At 34.2% G+C, this 19986-nt stretch overlaps 1 protein-coding gene across 2 annotated transcripts in view; it reads right to left on the reverse strand.

Annotated features, from left to right (window-relative positions):
* Window positions 1–1403: 1403 nt before the first annotated feature.
* The window catches only part of RECK (reversion inducing cysteine rich protein with kazal motifs), a 74611-nt gene continuing 56028 nt past the window's right edge, over window positions 1404–19986 (reverse strand). Inside the window, exons 16-21 of one of the 2 annotated variants that reach the window (XM_051996316.1) lie at window positions 18244–18415; window positions 13269–13461; window positions 10296–10506; window positions 9959–10032; window positions 7324–7479; window positions 1404–3169 (exon numbers count right to left, since the gene is read on the reverse strand). In XM_051996316.1, the coding sequence (XP_051852276.1) occupies window positions 2957–3169; window positions 7324–7479; window positions 9959–10032; window positions 10296–10506; window positions 13269–13461; window positions 18244–18415 (1019 nt within the window). In that variant the 3' untranslated portion in view covers window positions 1404–2956. Of the gene's footprint in view, window positions 3170–7323; window positions 7480–9958; window positions 10033–10295; window positions 10507–13268; window positions 13462–14137; window positions 14331–18243; window positions 18416–19986 lie in introns of both variants that reach the window. The other variant, XM_051996306.1, reaches the window with a different exon arrangement.

A 19986-nucleotide genomic window follows, 5' to 3' on the forward strand; every position in this document is an offset into this window, starting at 1 on the left:
AGAAGCATGCCTTCCAAGGAGACACAAGATGTAGAACACCTTTGAATAGGACCAATGTGGGAATTTGCTTTGTACTATTATACATATTTGTAAAAGGGGTTCCCCTTCCCCCCTGGCTTTTTGTTCAATTGGAGAGGACATCGGGAAGGAGAGCAAACAAAGGCTTATTAATAGTAATGATTCTAGATAGTACTAGAGAGTAAAAATAGAGTTTTGAGAATTGTAAAACTAAAGACAAAAGGAGTAGTAGAGAAACCAGTAAACTAAAGATGACGCTAATGACAATTTTGCTCAAATATAAAATAATATTTATATGAGAAAATTTCAGTATAAAGGAAACAATATCCTTTATTTTGTTTCAAAAATACCCAATGACAATTTATTTATTCGAAGGTTACTTAGTGCCTTTGGGTCCTCAAGGTGGGCATTAGGAGATTTAAATCTGGGCCTGGTAGAACAAGAATACTATACCCTTCATTCTTTGATGCTCTAGGCCTTCCTCCCCAAAGCCCTGAACCTTCAAATCAAATCTAGCTTACTTGCTTCTTCCTTCTTAGGCTCATCTTCACTATCACTCCTTTTCTATGTTACTATAGAATACTTAATGCATATATCTCTTCCCATTTGAACGTCCCTCCTCAGTCTGGGGACATACCCTAAATTTCATCAGACAGGAAATTGATAATCAAGCTATAACCTGGAGCTTAACTAATTTTCAGGTTAAATATCCCATTTTTACATGAACATGAAGAATCAGGCACAGGAAGAAATCAGGCATAGAAGTCCAACAACTTCCAGAGGCTCTTTAACTTCTCTGGAAACCCAAAGAAAGATAAACTAAAGTTTTGGCAAGATGGTTAAAGGTTAGGCTGCATGCAGCAAGAACAGTCAGTACAACGAAATATAGGGAAGAACTTTCCTAGCCTCTGAGTTGGTAAAAAGAACAGAGTAGTGAACCAAAGTTTAAGCTAGTCTACTTCCCTGAGGTGCTTTCTCCCATGCTCAGACACATTCTTTAACAAATTAAAAAAGACTAGAGGTATTGAATAGGGTCAGAGTTAATTAGTTTCAATCAACAAGAATTTATTGAGCATTTATGTGTCAAGGAATTTTATAACCAGAAACTGAGGTTAGAGGCCAAATGGTTTCCTCCCACATTCTTCTCTCAGTTCTCCTCCTTGAAAGGCTTGGGCATAGCTTCCCTGGAGGAAATGTTGAAATATTATTTCCTAAATCAGCTACTTAATCCAAATTCATCTAATCAGAAACAGGGCAGTTTCCAAAAACTATGATTACAAGGGCATGAGGACCTTTTCCTCCAGGGAAAAATACTTTTTGCTCACTTCAGACTGTTTCCATTATTTTAATTCTTTAGATTTCAATAATTTACAGAAGACACATGAGAAAATAAAAATTGTTTTTATTAAAATAGAAGAGGTGCCCGGTACATTGCATTGAAGACTTTTATACAGACAAAAAGCAAGTGTTATAAGCATGCTACATTAGCATATGGATACTTTCAAAGTGCCTACTTTAAACATCATTTTGGCAAAAAATAATTATGTCCATATATTCTTCAAAAGTTGGCTAATACTGAAAAAAATACTTCATGTGGATTCTAAATTCAGGTGCATAAAATAAGTATTAAATTGTATTGTTTATTTCAAATATTTAAACATATATAAAGTATAAAATTCAATAAACAACATGCAAAACATCTTAATATTTAGAATAGCATCTATACATAGATATGTGTGTGTGTGTATATATATATATATATATATATATAAACAAATGTAAAAAAATTTTGCAACAAGGAATAAGGCATAATACATAATATCTACAGTGGATATACTATAAAGACAGAATGCATCTTCATGGAAAAAAGTACCGGATAAACACTTATGATTGTCATTTTAAAAACATGGCTATTATTTTTTTCATAATAAAATATAAGGAATATAATGATCACATATTATTTACACAAACAATTACTTCACTTTTTGGCAATTATTTAAGTAGCAGCAATTTGTTATAAGACTGACGTTTAAAAACCTTGTTGGTTCAGTTGACTGTTCCCATCCAAATTAGGTTTGAATCATAAGAAATTGCGTAAGATAGGATGCTTTATTGCTTAAAAATTATTACTTTTTATGTATTTCAGAGGATTTTTCCCTTTCACAAAAGTCAAAAACATGTCAGTGACATACCTAGCTATAGGATATAATGAAGCACTTAACTAAAGAAGGATAACTTATTAAACAGATATGTTTTTGTATACCTCTGTAAGTATCAATTGAATTTTTTAGTCACACATTTCCACTGATTTAACCTGATCATTTCAGAAATATATTCTCTTTTTCTGATACTGAGTTAGTTGGCAGTGACTTTATTAGTACTATATTTCTTTGTATCTAAGCTTCTGATTCAAGTAACTGATATGTAAACAAATACTGAAAAACACTGGGGGAATGTTCCTATTAAAGGAACCCAGCAAGGAATCCTCCCTAGAAGTGAATCCTTTTATAAAGCAAAGCGCAAAACAAACAAACAAACAAAAAAAAAAAAAACACTCCCCCCAAATCAAACAAAAAAAAACAAACTACGAAAAACATCTTTAAGATGGGTAACAGCATCTCATTCACCAGACAGACTGATTTTCCCAATGGTAGAGCACATTTCTAAACAAATTTCAGATCAAGTTTATGTAGCAATGCAATGTCAAAGATCTACTTTTAAAGTTGTTATTTGGAAATCCCATTTTCTATCTCATAAATATAAAAAATGTAGAAGATTTGCTAATGAAAAATATAACTTAAAAATACTGTGTGGTGAATTATTGAAGTGACATGTGCTTTTACTTGGTGATTGCCATAATAAAGACCATCAGTCCTGAAAGTCTTTTACAAAAAAGAAACAAAATATAGAGAATTTGTTTTGCATGTTGTGTAAGCAGCTATGTGCCGTGCAAAACTAATAAGGCAAATACAAGGCTGAAGAAAAAAGGACAATAGAGAGGCAGAGTTTTTGTGCTAGTGGATGGAAGGCTACTTGAAACTTGCACCCGGGAGATGATAAGTGCTGAAAGTGGAACATGTGATGCCAGAGTTGGGCTATCAGAATTGATCAATGACTCAATCTTTTCTGCTTCTTTATTGCAAGCTTCGATCTGGGAGAAAGGAAGGAAAAAAATCATCAAAAAGTACAATCACACTGGATCAGAGAAATTTTAAATTGATCCTGCTATGTTTGGAAACATGCACATTCTGGATAAGGCTAAATTCACTTCACTCCAATGATTCAAGTTCAAGGTCAATATACAATGAGAAGCTGATGGATTATAAAATATAACAAAATTACTGTATGACACATTCTAAGTCAGAAAGATGTTACTGAAAAGTAAGGAGAACTCTTAATAAAAACTCTTATTCCAACATCCCATAGGCTGGGGTCTTTTAGGTCTCAGGTTAACAAGGAAGCCAAACCAATGATAACTGCATAAATAATCTTCTCTAAAAGGGAAGGTAACCCAGCCCATCATAAAATGGATATCACTCTTATTATATCCCACTTCCTTGGTGGCTAGGTCTTGAAAATTTTCTAAGAAATCTTTTACCACTAAAATAATCTTTAAATGATTTTAGCAAAATCAACATTGAAGAGCTTAATACAAATAATAAAAACATAATACAATCTTCTTAAAAGTATAATTTATATAGTTGGGATGTCAGGGTACAATTCAGAGTAAGAGTTATGTTAAAATAACCATGATGGCCAAATGCAACACCAGGACTTTCAGGTCCACAGTAGAGACTAAGACATTTAGGATGTTGGCAAGAACTCCCCTTTATAGATCTGGGTCATCTGCATTAGGAAATTAAGAGGTTAATTGGTGTCTGGCACACAGATTATCCTACAACAGGAGGGCATTAAAATTCCTATTCATGCAAGTGTCCTTTGGCTCATTGGTCAAAACCTTCCCTCCATGGAAACCCTATCAAGAGGATGTTACCAATTTTGGCCCCTTTAGAGGTCTGTACTCAGAGATTACCTCCTTCTGTGGGGGGAAGATAAAAGATTCCTAAGAACTCAAGATTAATCAGTTAAAAGATTCCTTTTTTCCAAGTGAATTCCTGTTCTACAGGATTATAAGCAATTTCACTATTCCTATTCTGTAAAAAGAAAAGTACCTTCCAACAATTCGAACCCTTGGTTCTAAATCCTTTTAGAAAAGCATTATTGATTTGTCCTAGAGAAAAGAAAACTGCCAGGTAAGAGGAACCTGAACTATTTCTTCTAGAAGTTATATAAAAACTCTTCAGATAAAGTAGAAATCTCAAGTCCCTAGTAATTCTACATAAATAATGGAAAGAGGACTGGAGAAGATTAACTGGAAAGGACTATCTTCAAAAGTTTCCTTATTGAGGATTCTTGATCCAAGAAACTGCTGGAGTTGTAAACCCTTGCCCTTCTTGGAATGGCAATTTATCCAAGACATAGTCTCTGGAAGTGCCATACTTGACCCTAATAATTAGGAGTATGATGATGGTGCCATTTAAAAAGTTTAATCTTGCATTCAATGATGCCAGTTAGCTAAGGATGACACAAAAAATGCAAAACCCAGGGAATGTGATAGTAAGCCTAATAGATCTTCATAAAAAAATAGGTACCTGAATCAAATGTAATAGTATAGGGGGACCCATAATGAAGAAGTCTATGTTCTCTAATAGCTTTGTTGGTAGCTGCCATGGCAACAGAATTAACTAGCATTGTGATCCCATACTCTGAATAAATATCAACTGCATAGCCTGGAGATAGAGAATCAATTTATCAATCAGAAGTATGTCAAGAACTATACAGGATCATATCATATTGATCTTTCAAAGTTATATTCCAATTAGCATGTGAGGCATTATTGAACAGAAGCACCAACAACATCCTTAATTAAAGGAATTTCTGCTAGAACGTAGAAAGTGTCACAGTTTCCATGTCCATATTGATAATAAATCTAGTAGTACCCAGAAGAGGACAGCAAAAGGTGAGATAGTGTCATGCAAACAAAGAACATGAGCTTCAAAAGATTTCAAGAGATAGTGGAGGATAAAAGGGCCTGGTGTGCTATGGTCCACGGGGTCACAAAGAGTTGGAAAGAACTGAACAACAATGTTGTATTTTTATTTTGTTAAGCATATCCCAATTACATTTTAACCTAATTTGCTCTCACATCAGGAGTTTTGCAGGACTTATTTGAATGGGTCACCTCTGATATAACATAACTTCTTCCTCTTTGGGCCCAGCTCAATGTGTGTATCTGCAAAACTTATATAAGATATATGTATTAAAGAAACTAAAACCATGGATCACTCACTTATCTGAGAAAAAGAGGTATTATTTGTTATCCAGGCAGAGATTACTCATGACAACTAATTAGAGTTGAGTTGCCTTTTTTCACATACATAATGACAGTATTTGTGTGCATTGTTTGTTTTTTTTTTTAATTTTATTCTTCATTATAAAGCTTTCCCATGTTTTTTTTTCTGAATCCCACATTTATCAATATACACATCATAGAGTATATTAATATACAATTTGTATAGCCAATTCCCCAAAGTTTTCAGATTATGCTGATCTTGAATACTTTAGAGAATTATTCTCCTTTAGCCTTTTTCTTGTCATCTGCTGTGCCTGCCATGGCATTCTTGAGACCACTAGACCTTGTTGCTGCCTGACTGCTTCTTCCTTCTAATTATGGAATCGTAATTACAACAATGTAGCTGGAAAGGGTGTGTTTTTAGTCATCTGTCCTATGGCTCCTCTCACTATTCCAATGACTTTTCAAATCAAAACACTCCTTTTTAACTACCACTCCTTATTCTGTGTATCTGTTTAAGAAGTTTTCCTGAGGACAGGTACTGAGTTGCTTTAGTGTTTGTGACTCAACATTTAATAAATACTTTTAGTTCACTTTTCAAACAATCATCTGCATAAATCTATTTCCTTTTTATGTATTAAACAAGTATATCCTTGATATATGTGCAGACAATTTTCAAAATTTCATAGAAATGAGAAAGCAAACCTGTTATCTTCTTAGATTTTTCTAATCATAATAACTTTTTAAAAAATCATCTTTTCCACTCCTTTGTAACTTCCCTCTCATTAAGAAACCTTGAAAATTGATCTGAATGTCTTTAAAGCACAGATGTGCCTCAAGCACATATTTCCTTATGTATTTAATTTAGTTGAGTTGAAGAATTCTCAAATTTGTTTTCAGTATTTTTTCTACTTTATAATCAATATTTGATAGGATAGTATTAAGCATCTGAATGTGCTAGGAATAGTCATTAGTCACAGAATTGTTAAGAGAATCAAATGAGATGAGAAGCACATGAGATAAAAGTACTAGTAATAATAGTTGACATTCTTATATCACTGATAAAAACAGCTTGCTATGGAAAGACTGAAAAACCTGCTTTATTTCACATCTATTTGTCAGTGTTTTCAGTTTCATATCACTGCTTTTCACTGTTTTGTGGAGTAGTATCACCTGATTTGTCTATTACTTTTCTCCTTTACAATGCTTTGCATATGAATTTGTACATAGCTTGTGTACCAATGAAGTTTGTGTGTGTTTGACAAGTTAGGGCTGGCTATGATTTCTGAGCTCTTCTTACTTTCCAATTAGGTCAAGTGTTTTTTTTTTACTGTTTAAAATTTTTCTAAGAAATAGTTAGAAGAACCAATCTTTATTTTTATCCATGTCTCATTTTCAGAATCAATTGCTCAAATGGACTGGTTTACAGATGTATAGTGCCTTCTTAATTCATTTATATTTCCTTTTCATTTGGTACTGGTTTTGACTTTAATTAGAAAATAATATGACTAGACTGCTGATCCTAAAATGAGTCTCACATTGGTAGCTCTCATGACAATGTGCAGTGGTTTTTCAGTACTCTATCAACTATTTAAATTGTTCTTCATGGAAATATTCATGGTATACAGACATAGCTGGATGAGTTTTAAATCACCCTTCTACTGGGATGCAATCTGTATTCTGATTCAATTTATAAGGGAAATGTCAGTATAGATATGATTGAATTCCTTTCATATTCATTGGTCATTGAACAGAGTTCTCCAAAAACTAATCAATAGTGAAATTTTATAGATTGTCTGAAAATTACAATGACACCTTTTTTGCCACTTTATCATCAGTTAATTTATTTGAGACTTAATTACCAATTAAAATGTAAATTATAATGTCAAATTAAAAATGTAAACAAAAGTTTAGCAATGTGTATTTCATTACAACTCAATGCTATATCTTACCTGTAGTGCTTTTGGATAATGATCAACAGGAATGATCAGGATCACTATTTCTGATTCAATGCTTAAGTAGCCAAATACATCACACTGTGGAACTGAAATGTGCAAGCGAATTTTCTCAAGTATTTCCAGAACAGTTATGGGTTTTTTGGTTGTTACCTAGAAATAGACATATTTTAATTACCTGCAATACTGGTTCATGCACAAAATTACATTTCATTAGTTTACAAGTTCAAACTATGTTACAATGAGATCCTGATGGTAACTAAACTCCAAATGTTATCGCCCAGCTACTTGTATTAGGATGCCCTTCTCTATATGGACAATCCTTTGAATTAGGAAGGAGAAATCTTCTATCAAAGATAATTTCTTTGAAAGAAATTTTTCTGATCTAGGGATACATGAAGATATAATAGCCTCATATAAAAACTGTATTTTATTCAAAACCCATGGGTATGAGCATAAGTACACCCGCATTTGGGTTCTTATTCTGGAGTCATACTGGTAAAAAGTGGGATGATATATAACTGGGGAAAAATTGTATATGCGGTAGAAGACTTATGTGGGGAATGGTTTACAATGAAGAAATGGATTGATTCCACAGGTATTTTTTTTGGGGTGCTTTGGGTTGTGAGGAGAAAAAATATATCTAGACTCTTTGGACTTGAAGGAGCTTAACTAGAATGATTTACTCCACTATATTCCAGCATCTAACCAAAGGACATGGATTTTTTTGAGCGAAGGCATTAGGCTAACTGTGAAACATATGAGGTATAATTAATGCCTATGTAAATAGTGGCTATGACCATATATCATAGGGAAAGTATTTATGTATGAAGTTTGCATGGAAAAGATACACATCAACCTTTCTGGTCATACTTGTAAAATAATCTGTATTTGTACAGTGCCTCTTTATAATATCCCTGAAATAGGTAACAAAACTATTTCTTACTGGTCTCATTTTGCAGATGAGGAAACTGAGAAGTTAAGTATTTTAGTCATGAACATCCAACTAACTATCAGGATTCTGGCTTGCAGCATTCTTTTTTTGTGCATATTAGTTTTCCCACATAGCAATCATCTTAGGTAGAGTGATCTTTAAATTTGAAAGAATGTCTTTACCTGTGAAAATGATCTTCCTCAAGTACAAATCACCCTGCCCTTTCCCCACTACCTCTAACTCAATAAACTCCAGTAAATGCCAACACCTCCCTGGATTAGATTTTTAAAAAAATCTTCTTTTTTGGAATTAAAAGTCCTTTATAATCTGGCCCTCCTTTTTCAGTCTTCTTTCACCTTATATCCCACCATGCACTCCTCCATCCAGTGACATAGGCCTCTTTTCTATTCTTTGAGGAAGATAGTCCATATCTCTACTTGGGACACTTTTTTTCCTGACTTTCCCTCATGGGGCATGAGCATGAAATGCTTTCCCTCCTCATCTCTGCTTCTGGCTTCCTTTGCTGGTTTCCTTCAAGTTTCACTTTTTAAGGAAGCCTTTCTTTCTCCCTCTTAATTACAGTGCTTTCCCACTATTAATTATTTCCAAGTAATACTGTATTTTGCTTGTCTGTACATAGCTATTTGTATGTTTCTCTCCAATTAGATTTTAAGCTCCTTGAAAAGAGAAGTTGTCCTTTATTGTTTTTGTATCCCTATTACTTAGCACACTTAATAAATCTTTATTAATTTTCATTCTCTCTCCATTCTGTAATTTCATCATTGTTGAGAAATCTCATTGTAGAAAGTTTTTCTGCTTATTTAGATCAGTCAATCAAGAAACATTTATTAAGCAACTATATTAAGCAACACGCACTATGTTAAGCACTGAGGATACAAAGAAAGACAAAAGACAATTCCTGCTCTCAAGAAGCTTATAGTCTAGTGGAGGAGGAACAATTAGTTTGCACCTTCTAGCTGAAGTGGATTGCTTGAGACACTGAAATAGTACTACCCTGTCCAAAGTCACAATGTGCCAGAGACTAGATTTGGACCAACTCTTTCTGACTCCAAGGAGGGTTCTCTGTCCACCTACTTCCACAGCTATCTCTCATCTCTCCATATTGTATGACTTATATGTGCACTGTCAAGTATTAGCCAATAATTAAGACTCCGGTTCTTAGAATGGTGGTGTAGTCATTAAATGTTGCAGTCTTCAGGAGATGCTACTCTCTTATGTCAAAGTGACAAACTTTGCTTTGTGTTAATACTCTCAATATTAACTTTTTTGATAGATTAACAGCTCCTCCTAGTGAGTCTAATCACAAGTCAAATAAATTAGTCTGGAATCATTGTTATAAGCAGAGACACATCTTAACAATGTCTTAGCTACTGTATACCCTGAGCTGTTAAAGCTTAACGCTGACAGAGATAATAAAATTACTCATTACTATTTTGTCTTTTCATTCACAACAAATATGGTTTAGGAAAGAGCAAATTATTAATAACAGAACTGCATTTTTGTAAGGTGAGGCAGCTGGCCTGGATGGTATCTAATGTCCTTGGCTTAAATGTTGCTGGAAAGGTTTACTTTTCTAAATTATAAAATCTAAAATCCTAATTATTAAAGGAGTTTACAAATTTGTTTTAAAACGATTATAAATTCTAAAAATTTATATTTTCTTTATTATGTTTTTACCTTAGCAATTGTATCCAACTTTTCCTTGTCAAATAAAACTCTTAACATCCCTGCACACAATGGGCAACACGCACCTGTACAATAGAAACCAATGAAAATAAAGGAAACTGAAAACATTTGGGTAAATAATCAGCCTCTATGTGAGGCTGTACAGAGATACCTTTGTGGGGCTGGAAATATAAGCTTTACCTATGATATGAGCTGTTGCATTAAGAATAAAAGAAAAGAAATACAATTTTAAAGATCTGGTTCATAGGACTTGTTGCAATAGTGCAAGAAATAAAATCTGGACTTTAAGCTGACAATAACCAACATACATGAATCTTTACAAACCTACCAGGTGAGATGACTGGTTTACATCCAGTTGCTGGGAGAGGAGGACATTGGACTGCAGCACATTCTGTGAAAGAGCTGTATTCTGAGAGAGCTCCTACAGCCTGACAAGGTCCAGAGTAGTCCACTGCTACCCGATCAGAGTAGGCAGCACATACATTACTGTAGGTTTCACCATTGTGTCCACAAACAGGTTTTGCTGATTTGCAGAAAGGCTTAAAGAAAAAAAAAAATTTACACTTAACGTTAATTATATGGAAACTTTTCTGCACCAATAGTATCCTAAGGGAATTTTCTATTTCTAATGGGAAAATAAAAAGCACAGAGCCAAATTCCAGAGAGAGTCTACATTTTATCAGTGAGCCAGACAATAGCCACTTGGGCCATTCAGGGAAGATTACTTTCTTACTATCTTCTGGCTCTGTTAATATAGGTTCATCTACTGTGAACTGATAAATTTATCTATAACTGATGTAAATTATAATTGTAACTAATAAAATTATGTACAAAGTTCTATTTATTGCATTTGGGTATTTCTGCTGATTTTATCAGTTACACAATAATATGAGCAAATCAAAAATGTTCCAATGTATTGTTGTTAGATATGTCTATATGCATATTTTTAATAACTAATAATTAAAAAGCCTATTCTGTCATTATGAACCATGGAATCCAGTTTTAAGGTAGCTCTATTCTAGAGCTAAGAATGAAACTGATATAAAATTATATTTTATGATTATGTAATGACTTAAATACATAAAGGGAGGTAAAAGAATTCCAGTGCCTCTGTAACATATATAGAGTCAGAAAACCTGGGTCCTAGTTCTACAAGTGCCATTTAACTAGTTGTATAATGTTTGGTAAGTCACTCTTTTTAGTATTCAGTTTCCTTATCCTTATCCTGCCTCATAGGATAGACACAACCAACAAATAAAATAAAATGTTTAGCATTTTACAATTGTAAACACAAAATAAATTCCAGCCTGGTGAATTTTAATACAATTATTGACAATAAAATTAAACTGCCATCATCTAATTTTTTTTTACCTCAAGAATGGCTTCATCTAAACATTTCCAAGTGGATTGATAGATATCTTTTTCATAAAGGTCTCAAAATAGAAATATATCTAATTCTTATATACTTGAAACATACTTTTGAAAAAAAATGTTGCTTTTGAGTAAAATGACTAGTCGCTAATTATCAGTTGGGGGATGTTATAAAGAATATTCTTGCATGGGTGTGGGCTGGACTAGAAAATCTAGTGTGAAATTTGGTGATTCCATTATGTGGATTCAAAATCTGGTGATCTCTGGCAATGTAAAATGTTGAAATTGAATTCAAGAGATAATCTCTACCCTTCCAACTCTAAATTCTATGATCCCATACTTTTACTATTAAGATTTTAATTTCAAAGTGTCACAAATAAATATCATACAATCGATAGGATAATATAATCTGCTGAGAATAAAACGATTGGAAAAATATATCTTTTTTACATATGGAGCAGAAGAAACATTTCAATGGTTTGGTACTTTCATTTTAGTTTTAATCTTCAAAACCACTTCAAGATACTTTAATATTAAAACAGGACCAACAATCACATGCAGTAATTAGAACAACAGCAGAAAGGAAGCTTGCTTAAGCAGCTGAATTGGACTGCTTTCACAAATCTTTCCAGGTCATTGTGATTTATTTAGAAGAGTCAAAATTTTGTGTATTAAAACTATAAAGATTAAGAAAAGAGCTCTAGCTATTTAATATAATAAAACTGTGTGCCTGAATCTTAGATGGTAGCATAATATAGTTATTTTTCTTTTTGCACAATAAATAGAATTATTTTGTCAAAAAACAAAGCAATATTCAGTTCAGTTATTTTATAGGTATTATAAGTTTGAGGTGTACATTTATAAAATGAATCTAAGTGTGATAAACTTCCTCAAATATGTATGGGTTCGATCTTACTTAAATGTAATTGCTCTATAATTGCAAACATATGGGACAAAGGATCCAGCACAGAAGAGAACTCTGGTGGCAAGGTAGACTCAGGTTCTGGGGAGGGGGGTCACAATCTAATATATCATTTAATCCTCATAAAGTGAAAATCATAATTAAGAAGAACCATGAGGAAAAGAAAGGAGAAAAGACTGCAAAACAAGAAGAAAACACAAATTCAATCACTCAGAATTGGAAGACTAAGCTGTATAAAGATTCAGTCTGGGGTTCTGGAAAAGACTCTGTGCCACCTATAATCTAAGAAAGAACTAACACTGGTGAGTATTAACTGGTTTGGAGGGGGAGGTCAACCTTTTGAATCTGATTTTGTGAAATGTAATTAATGCTAGAAAGGAAGGATCTTATCTTTCTCAGTGATTGAAACCTGAAAAATTAATTTCAGAGTTTCAAAGAAAGTGGAACTGAGAAGAGAAATATTTTTAAATGGCCAAAGTTAAGATTCTACAACTAATATATTTACCTGTAATTTGCTTGCTTATTTCATAATTTCTGTCCTAGGATTCCTTACACTGTAAAAAAGTATTACTTGCTTTCCAAATATCTGGCTGAATGTCAAGTGATGACTTCAGAAGGGAATAAAGGAATAGATACTGATTTCAAATCGATGCACTTAAATGTCAAAATCAGAGTCTAAAGAAAAGAATCTTTTATCCCTTCAGATATGAATGACTCTTAATGAAGAAAGCACTATTTTTGGAAGTGCCCCTGGTGTTTTCATCACTGATGTACTACATTGACCAGAGCCTAAGTTGTAGTTCCCACCTAACTGACTACTCCCTAATGAGCACAATGGAGTTAATTAACTCAACAATTCAAAAATTTGATAGATGTTCCCAAGTATATGTACTCCTACTTGTATTTCCAAAAAGCATACATTTATTTCATTCTTAGAAATCATTTGTATATTTATTAGAAAAGTAATTAAAAAAGAAAAAAATTTAAAAAGAAAAATCACAATTGTACCTGACATGGGCCTTTGTAAGATACATTTTTTCCTCTTTGGTATAAAGTACAGAGGTTGTTGTGTTCTACATTGTCTGTGTCACAAACAGGATCCCGAATCTGATCACAGTGGAGTTGTCGAGGCACACATTCATACTGGTTGCACCCAAATTTATCAAAAGTAGTCAGGCAAACTTGAGGTTTTGGGATGCATCTTAAAAAAAAAAAGTATCTTCATTAACAGAGAATGTCCATGTTTTGGGATAATCAATAATTATTGACACCTCATCAAAGTTTAGTTTTAGCCAAGAATCTGAAATTTTATACTTTGATACTACACTATGATTAAATTTTCCTTCAACACAGATCAAAGTCCTTCATACTGTACTTGATATTGGATCAGCTCTAACCCTCTATACCTTAGATGATGATGTTCAACCCATCATTTTCAGATGGTTTCTGATGACCTGAGCTCATCTGAGCTGAGCTCTCCAAAGTCACCAAAAATCTCTTAATTCCTATAAGCAATGACCTTTTTTCAGTCCTTCTTCTTGACCCCTCTCTAACATGACACTATTGGTCATTCACTCCTTCTTGGCTACTACTTCCTGGTATTTCTCTGACCTGTCTGGCCACTTCTCAGTCTTTTTTTAAATAATAACTTTTTATTTTCAAAAACATATAAAGACAGTTTTCAACATTCATCCTTGCAAAACCCTGTGTTCCAAGTTTTCTCCCTGTTTCCCTGCCATCCCTTCCCCTAGACAGCAAGTAATCTAATATGTTAACCATGTGCAATTCTTCTATATACATTTCTACATTTATCATGCTGCACAAAAAAAATCAGGTCAAAAAGGAAAAAAAATGAGAAAGAAAAATCACAATTGTACCTGACATGGGCCTTTGTAAGATACATTTTTTCCTCTTTGGTATAAAGTACAGAGGTTGTTGTGTTCTACATTGTCTGTGTCACAAACAGGATCCCGAATCTGATCACAGTGGAGTTGTCGAGGCACACATTCATACTGGTTGCACCCAAATTTATCAAAAGTAGTCAGGCAAACTTGAGGTTTTGGGATGCATCTTAAAAAAAAAAAGTATCTTCATTAACAGAGAATGTCCATGTTTTGGGATAATCAATAATTATTGACACCTCATCAAAGTTTAGTTTTAGCCAAGAATCTGAAATTTTATACTTTGATACTACACTATGATTAAATTTTCCTTCAACACAGATCAAAGTCCTTCATACTGTACTTGATATTGGATCAGCTCTAACCCTCTATACCTTAGATGATGATGTTCAACCCATCATTTTCAGATGGTTTCTGATGACCTGAGCTCATCTGAGCTGAGCTCTCCAAAGTCACCAAAAATCTCTTAATTCCTATAAGCAATGACCTTTTTTCAGTCCTTCTTCTTGACCCCTCTCTAACATGACACTATTGGTCATTCACTCCTTCTTGGCTACTACTTCCTGGTATTTCTCTGACCTGTCTGGCCACTTCTCAGTCTTTTTTTAAATAATAACTTTTTATTTTCAAAAACATATAAAGACAGTTTTCAACATTCATCCTTGCAAAACCCTGTGTTCCAAGTTTTCTCCCTGTTTCCCTGCCATCCCTTCCCCTAGACAGCAAGTAATCTAATATGTTAACCATGTGCAATTCTTCTATATACATTTCTACATTTATCATGCTGCACAAAAAAAATCAGGTCAAAAAGGAAAAAAAATGAGAAAGAAAAAAAGTAAACAACAATAAAAAAGTGCAAATACTATGTTGTGATCCACACTCAGTCCTCACAGTTCTCTCTCTGGGTGCAGATGACGCTCTCCATCATGAGTCCACTGGAATTAGCCTGAATCACCTCATCGTTAAAAAGAGCCATGTTCATCACAATTCATTATCACATAATATTATTGTGGCTGTGTGTGATATTCTCTTGGTTCTGCTCATTTCACTCAGCATCAGTTCATGTAAGTCTCTCCAGGCCTTTCTGAAATCATCCTGCTGGTCATTTCTTACAGAATAATAAAATTCCATAACATTCATATACCATAACTTACCTGTCATTCTTCAACTTTTGGGCATCCACTCAGTTTCCTGTTTCTTGACACTACAAAAAGACTTGCTACAAACATATTTGTATATGTGAGTCCTATTCCCTTTTTTTACAATCTCTTTGGGATAAAAGCCCAGTAGAGGTATGGCTCCTCTTTTTTTTTTTTTTTTTTTTTTACTAGATCATCAACCACATGTCCACTCTTATTTGTGGATATAATTCCAAGGGTTTAATCCTTAGTCCTCTACTTTTTTTTCTCTATACTCTCTCCTTTGATGATCCCATCAGTTCCACTGTGTTTAATTATCCTCTCCATATCAATGATACCCAGCCCCAAATTTACATGTCCTACTTTCATTTTTCTTATAAACACAACTAGTGACATATGACTGATTACCAGGTATGCATCTCTTCTTATATTCCTTAGGCATCTAAAACATGGTATCACTAAAATATAACTCAGTATATTTCCTCCAAAAATAATTTCTTCATTAACTTCCCTATTCCTTGTGAAGGTACCATCATACTTCCAGTTGTTTAATTATGACATTGGAGTTAATCTGGATTTTCCCCTCTCTAACCCTGCATACTCAAATGATTTCTGAATCTTGTGGAATTGTCTCTATGACTTGATTTGCCTATCTCTCTCCTCCCACTCTACCTACTAACCTTTACTCACATAGTCACCCCACTATATCAGCCTCCATCATCTTGCCCAATGCAATAGTCTCTTAACTTTCTCCCTGTCACCAGTATCTCTTCTTTCCAATCCATCTCCTCCAATGGTTGTCTACCCCATGTTACTCCTTGCTCAAGAAGTTTCAGTGTTCCTCTATTACCACAAGCATAAAATAAAAACTGTCATTTAAAATTATACTATAATTATACCAGTCATCTTTCCAGACAGATTTGATAATACTGCCCTCAAAAATTCCACATTCTAGCTAAACTGTCTCATTTTCTCTATAATATTTTATTTCCTGCTTCTGTGCCCCCTTTTCTCCCCTGAAGCAGACAAGACTATTTCATGCCTGGGCTACAGCAATAACCTGTATAGAGTATGCCTGAACCCATAGTCTCTCCCCATTTGAATACATCCCCTACTCAATCACCAAAGTGATTTTCCTAAAGCACAAGTCCTACCATAACATAATCCCTCCTCACTCAAGTCCCGTGGCTCTTGATCACTTCCATCATCAAATACATTCATTAATACTTCATTCAAAGTGCTTCATAACCTAGCCCCTTCCTACCTTTCCAGTTTTCTTACCCTTTACAAGCTCTCTGATCCAGTGACACTAGCTTCCTGGCTGTTCCATCTCTTGGCTCCAGGCATTAACTCTGGATGTTCCCCAGGCCTGGAATGTTCTCCCTTCTCTGTTTCAACTACTGAGTACTTTCAATTTTTTTAAAGTCCCAACTAAACTCTTACCTCCTACAGGAAGTCTTTCCCCAACACCTCTTAATTCTAATGACGTCACTCTTTTAATTATTTCCTATTTATTCTATTTGTACATATTTGTTTGCAGATTTTCTCCTCTATTGAATTTTGACCTCCTTGAAGGAAGGGATTGTTTTTGCCTCTTTTTGTAGCTTCAACCTTAGCATAGTAGTAGATGCATGTAGTAGATGCTTAATAAAAGTTTACTGATTGATTGTACCTTTCCATAGACTGTTCCCTTATACCTGGAACTTATTCTCTTCTCACTTCCTTTTTTTTGGAACTCCTAGTTCTCTTCAAGCTTGGATCAAGTGCCAAGTTTTTCACTCTACACAAGATGTTTCAACCTATACTTACCTCTTAAAATGCTATTTATGTATTTTTATTTATTCATCTGTGTATACACAGTTTTCTGCTAGTAGAATGAAAGGTCCTTATGGGCAGAGACTAATTTCATTTTAGCTTTCTATTCCTAGGTCCTGGCAACTGGAATTTCTTAAAATATTGGAATAAATGAATTCATTATTCATTATGGCCAAAATAATTCATCACATGATAGCCAGTGTCCTGACAATAAGGCTTATACAATATAGGAAAATTTAAAGTCAAAAAAAAAAAAGAACCACCACCTCCATTTTAGATTTTAAGGACAAATTAACCTATGTTGATTTGAAAAAATTTACCAAAAACTATAAAATGTCTTCAGAATTATACATTTTAATGATATGATTTAGATTTGTAAATTATAGTGGTGTTACTAATAGTTTAACTCCAGAGAATCCAAAGAACAATTTCAAAGCCAGTACAAATAAAAGTTAACACTTATAACTGCTTACATTAATTAACAATGGAGGGATGACTACCAGGAATTTCATATAAAAATCAAAATTTAAAAGTCTAGATCAGAATTAGGGGAAACTCCAGAAAGAAAGTTGGGGACAGTGTATGGGATGGGAAAAGACTGTCAAACAATTCTATATTTTTCCTTATGATGTTTTCTGGTTCAGATTCTAAGGCATATATTTTACAAATAAGTGGCAATTTTGTTTTTCTTTTAACATGTGGGAAAAGCCTGACACTACCATGGAAAAAATTTTCAGGACTCATACATAATTGCTTAAATTCTAAATCTTGGTAAGAAACCAATGACATTACTATAATATGATCTAATCAAGACTTTTAGGAGTGTTGGTGAACCAAGAAGAATTCAAATCCCAGTTGTCTCAAAGAAAATTAAAAGTTATAAAATAGTCAAATTGAACACATATCTTTTGTCTACTGAACAGAGAAAATCACCATCAAATTTTGCTTAAATTTCACTATAAATCCAGCTAGATTTCAAAGGATCAAAGAACAAGCGTTAGTATGCTTTTTCACAGATTTCTTTTCTCTTCCCTAAAAGTGAAGTCTTGGAGCAATAAAATTTTACTGTATTATGTTATTTGTTAAAAGCAATCATTTGAAAAACAAAGTATGAAGTTTATAAAGTACCTTTGAGATTTTTGACAAGGATTAGGATTACATGGATCCTTAGAGACACATGATCCAAATTCAAATTGATGGTCCTGAAGACCAACACATCGTGCTATGCATGCACTTGGATAAGTGCGTCCATTCTGTCCACACACTGGGACAAATTGATCTGCACAGTTACATGGTAGACCTAAAAACAATAAGATTACATTCATCACATTTACATGCATTTTTTTCCCACAAATGCTGTGATTAGAAAATCCTGAAAACTGTTCTCTTTTCAAAATTCCATCTTTGCCTCTAAAACAACTAAAATGATAACTAAGGATAGAGCTGATAAAGAGCTAAATTAAATGAGCAGATAACACTTGTTACTGGCTAGGATGTAGGAAATGGAGAGCTGACTAGCATTTCTTCTTCTAGTTTTCCCACAATCTGCTTCTTCCCTTTATCATCTCTCTCTAGCTCCCTTTTCCTGGGTTGGAGGCTTAGTATTCTTGCTTCCCTACTATGCAGACAATCCTTTGGGCAATAGGAAGTTTCCTGGTTCTTCCCCTGGAGTGCAAGGTGCTAAAAATCTTAGACTTGAAACTTTAAGGAAATATAAGCAGAGTTTAATACATTACTGTTGCTTTTAATAATGTTATCAATAATAATATTCCCAAGAAAGGAGCTATAGTTTTTGTTTTCCATGGGCAAAATGATATAGTTCTTTCTAAAACCCAATATTCCTAAATTATAGCTCATAAAATGAAAAGAATTTTTAGAATTTAGGCCTTTAGAGATTATTTAGTTCACCTTTCTTTTTATAGATGAGAAATTTGACATCATACATGATGACATAAAGCTAAGTAAAGTTCCTGGAGCTTGGCTTGCCACAGCTTAAGTGGCCAGTGAACTGAGCAAAGTCAAGGAATGAGAAATGATAAAATCAGAATCAAACATAGCAAATAAACTAACATTTTGAAGTTAGGCAAGGGGAAAGAGTATTTCAGCATTCTAGAATTCTGCCCTCTCTCTGCTGCCACCTCCAGGGAAGAAAGAAAAACTGCAAATTAGGTTCTCTATTTGTCTTTTGGGGTAGCTAAGTGGCACAGTGAACCTGGGCAAGCCACTTAACTATTTGTATCAGTTTTCTCGCCTGTAAAATGGGCTGGAGAGGGAAATGGCAAACCTCTCCAGTATCTTTGCCAAGAAAACTTCAAATGGGGTCATGAAGAGCTGGACATGACTGAAAAACAACTGAAGCATCGTCTTCTCAGCCCTGGCACCCTCTCCTCCTCATTCCCCTCTTCCTCCCTAGGCAGGAGGAGAAAGGAGCTTCTCAGGTACAGCCACCAGGGCAGCTCCTTTGCCTTCTTTCAACTTGGAAATAGAGAAGTGGGAGAAAGGAGTACTTTTAATCTCAACTAGAGAAGAAGCAACCTTAATGTTATGCTTGCTAAGGTACAGGAAAGAAAGAAGGGGAAGTGAGCGAGTTCTCTGGAGACAGGTGTATAGAGAGACATCTGGTGGTGGAAGGATGCTAGCTTAGGTCAGAGAACCTCAGTTCAAATCCTGTGTCTACGGATTACCTGCATCTCTGAGTCTGTCTTCTCATTTGTAAAGTGAGTCTGAATGAGGTGACCTTCTAGGTCAGTCTTCCATCTCTAAGTCTGATAGCTGTGTTAACAGGAATAGGCTTATCTTGATTATTTTTGCAAAGTCTAGGCATTAGAGGTCAAACACATGATATGCTTAAGTTCTTGAGAAGGGATAAAA

Source organism: Antechinus flavipes, chromosome 1 (assembly GCF_016432865.1).
Source record: "Antechinus flavipes isolate AdamAnt ecotype Samford, QLD, Australia chromosome 1, AdamAnt_v2, whole genome shotgun sequence".
NCBI classification, from domain to species: Eukaryota; Metazoa; Chordata; class Mammalia; order Dasyuromorphia; family Dasyuridae; genus Antechinus; species Antechinus flavipes.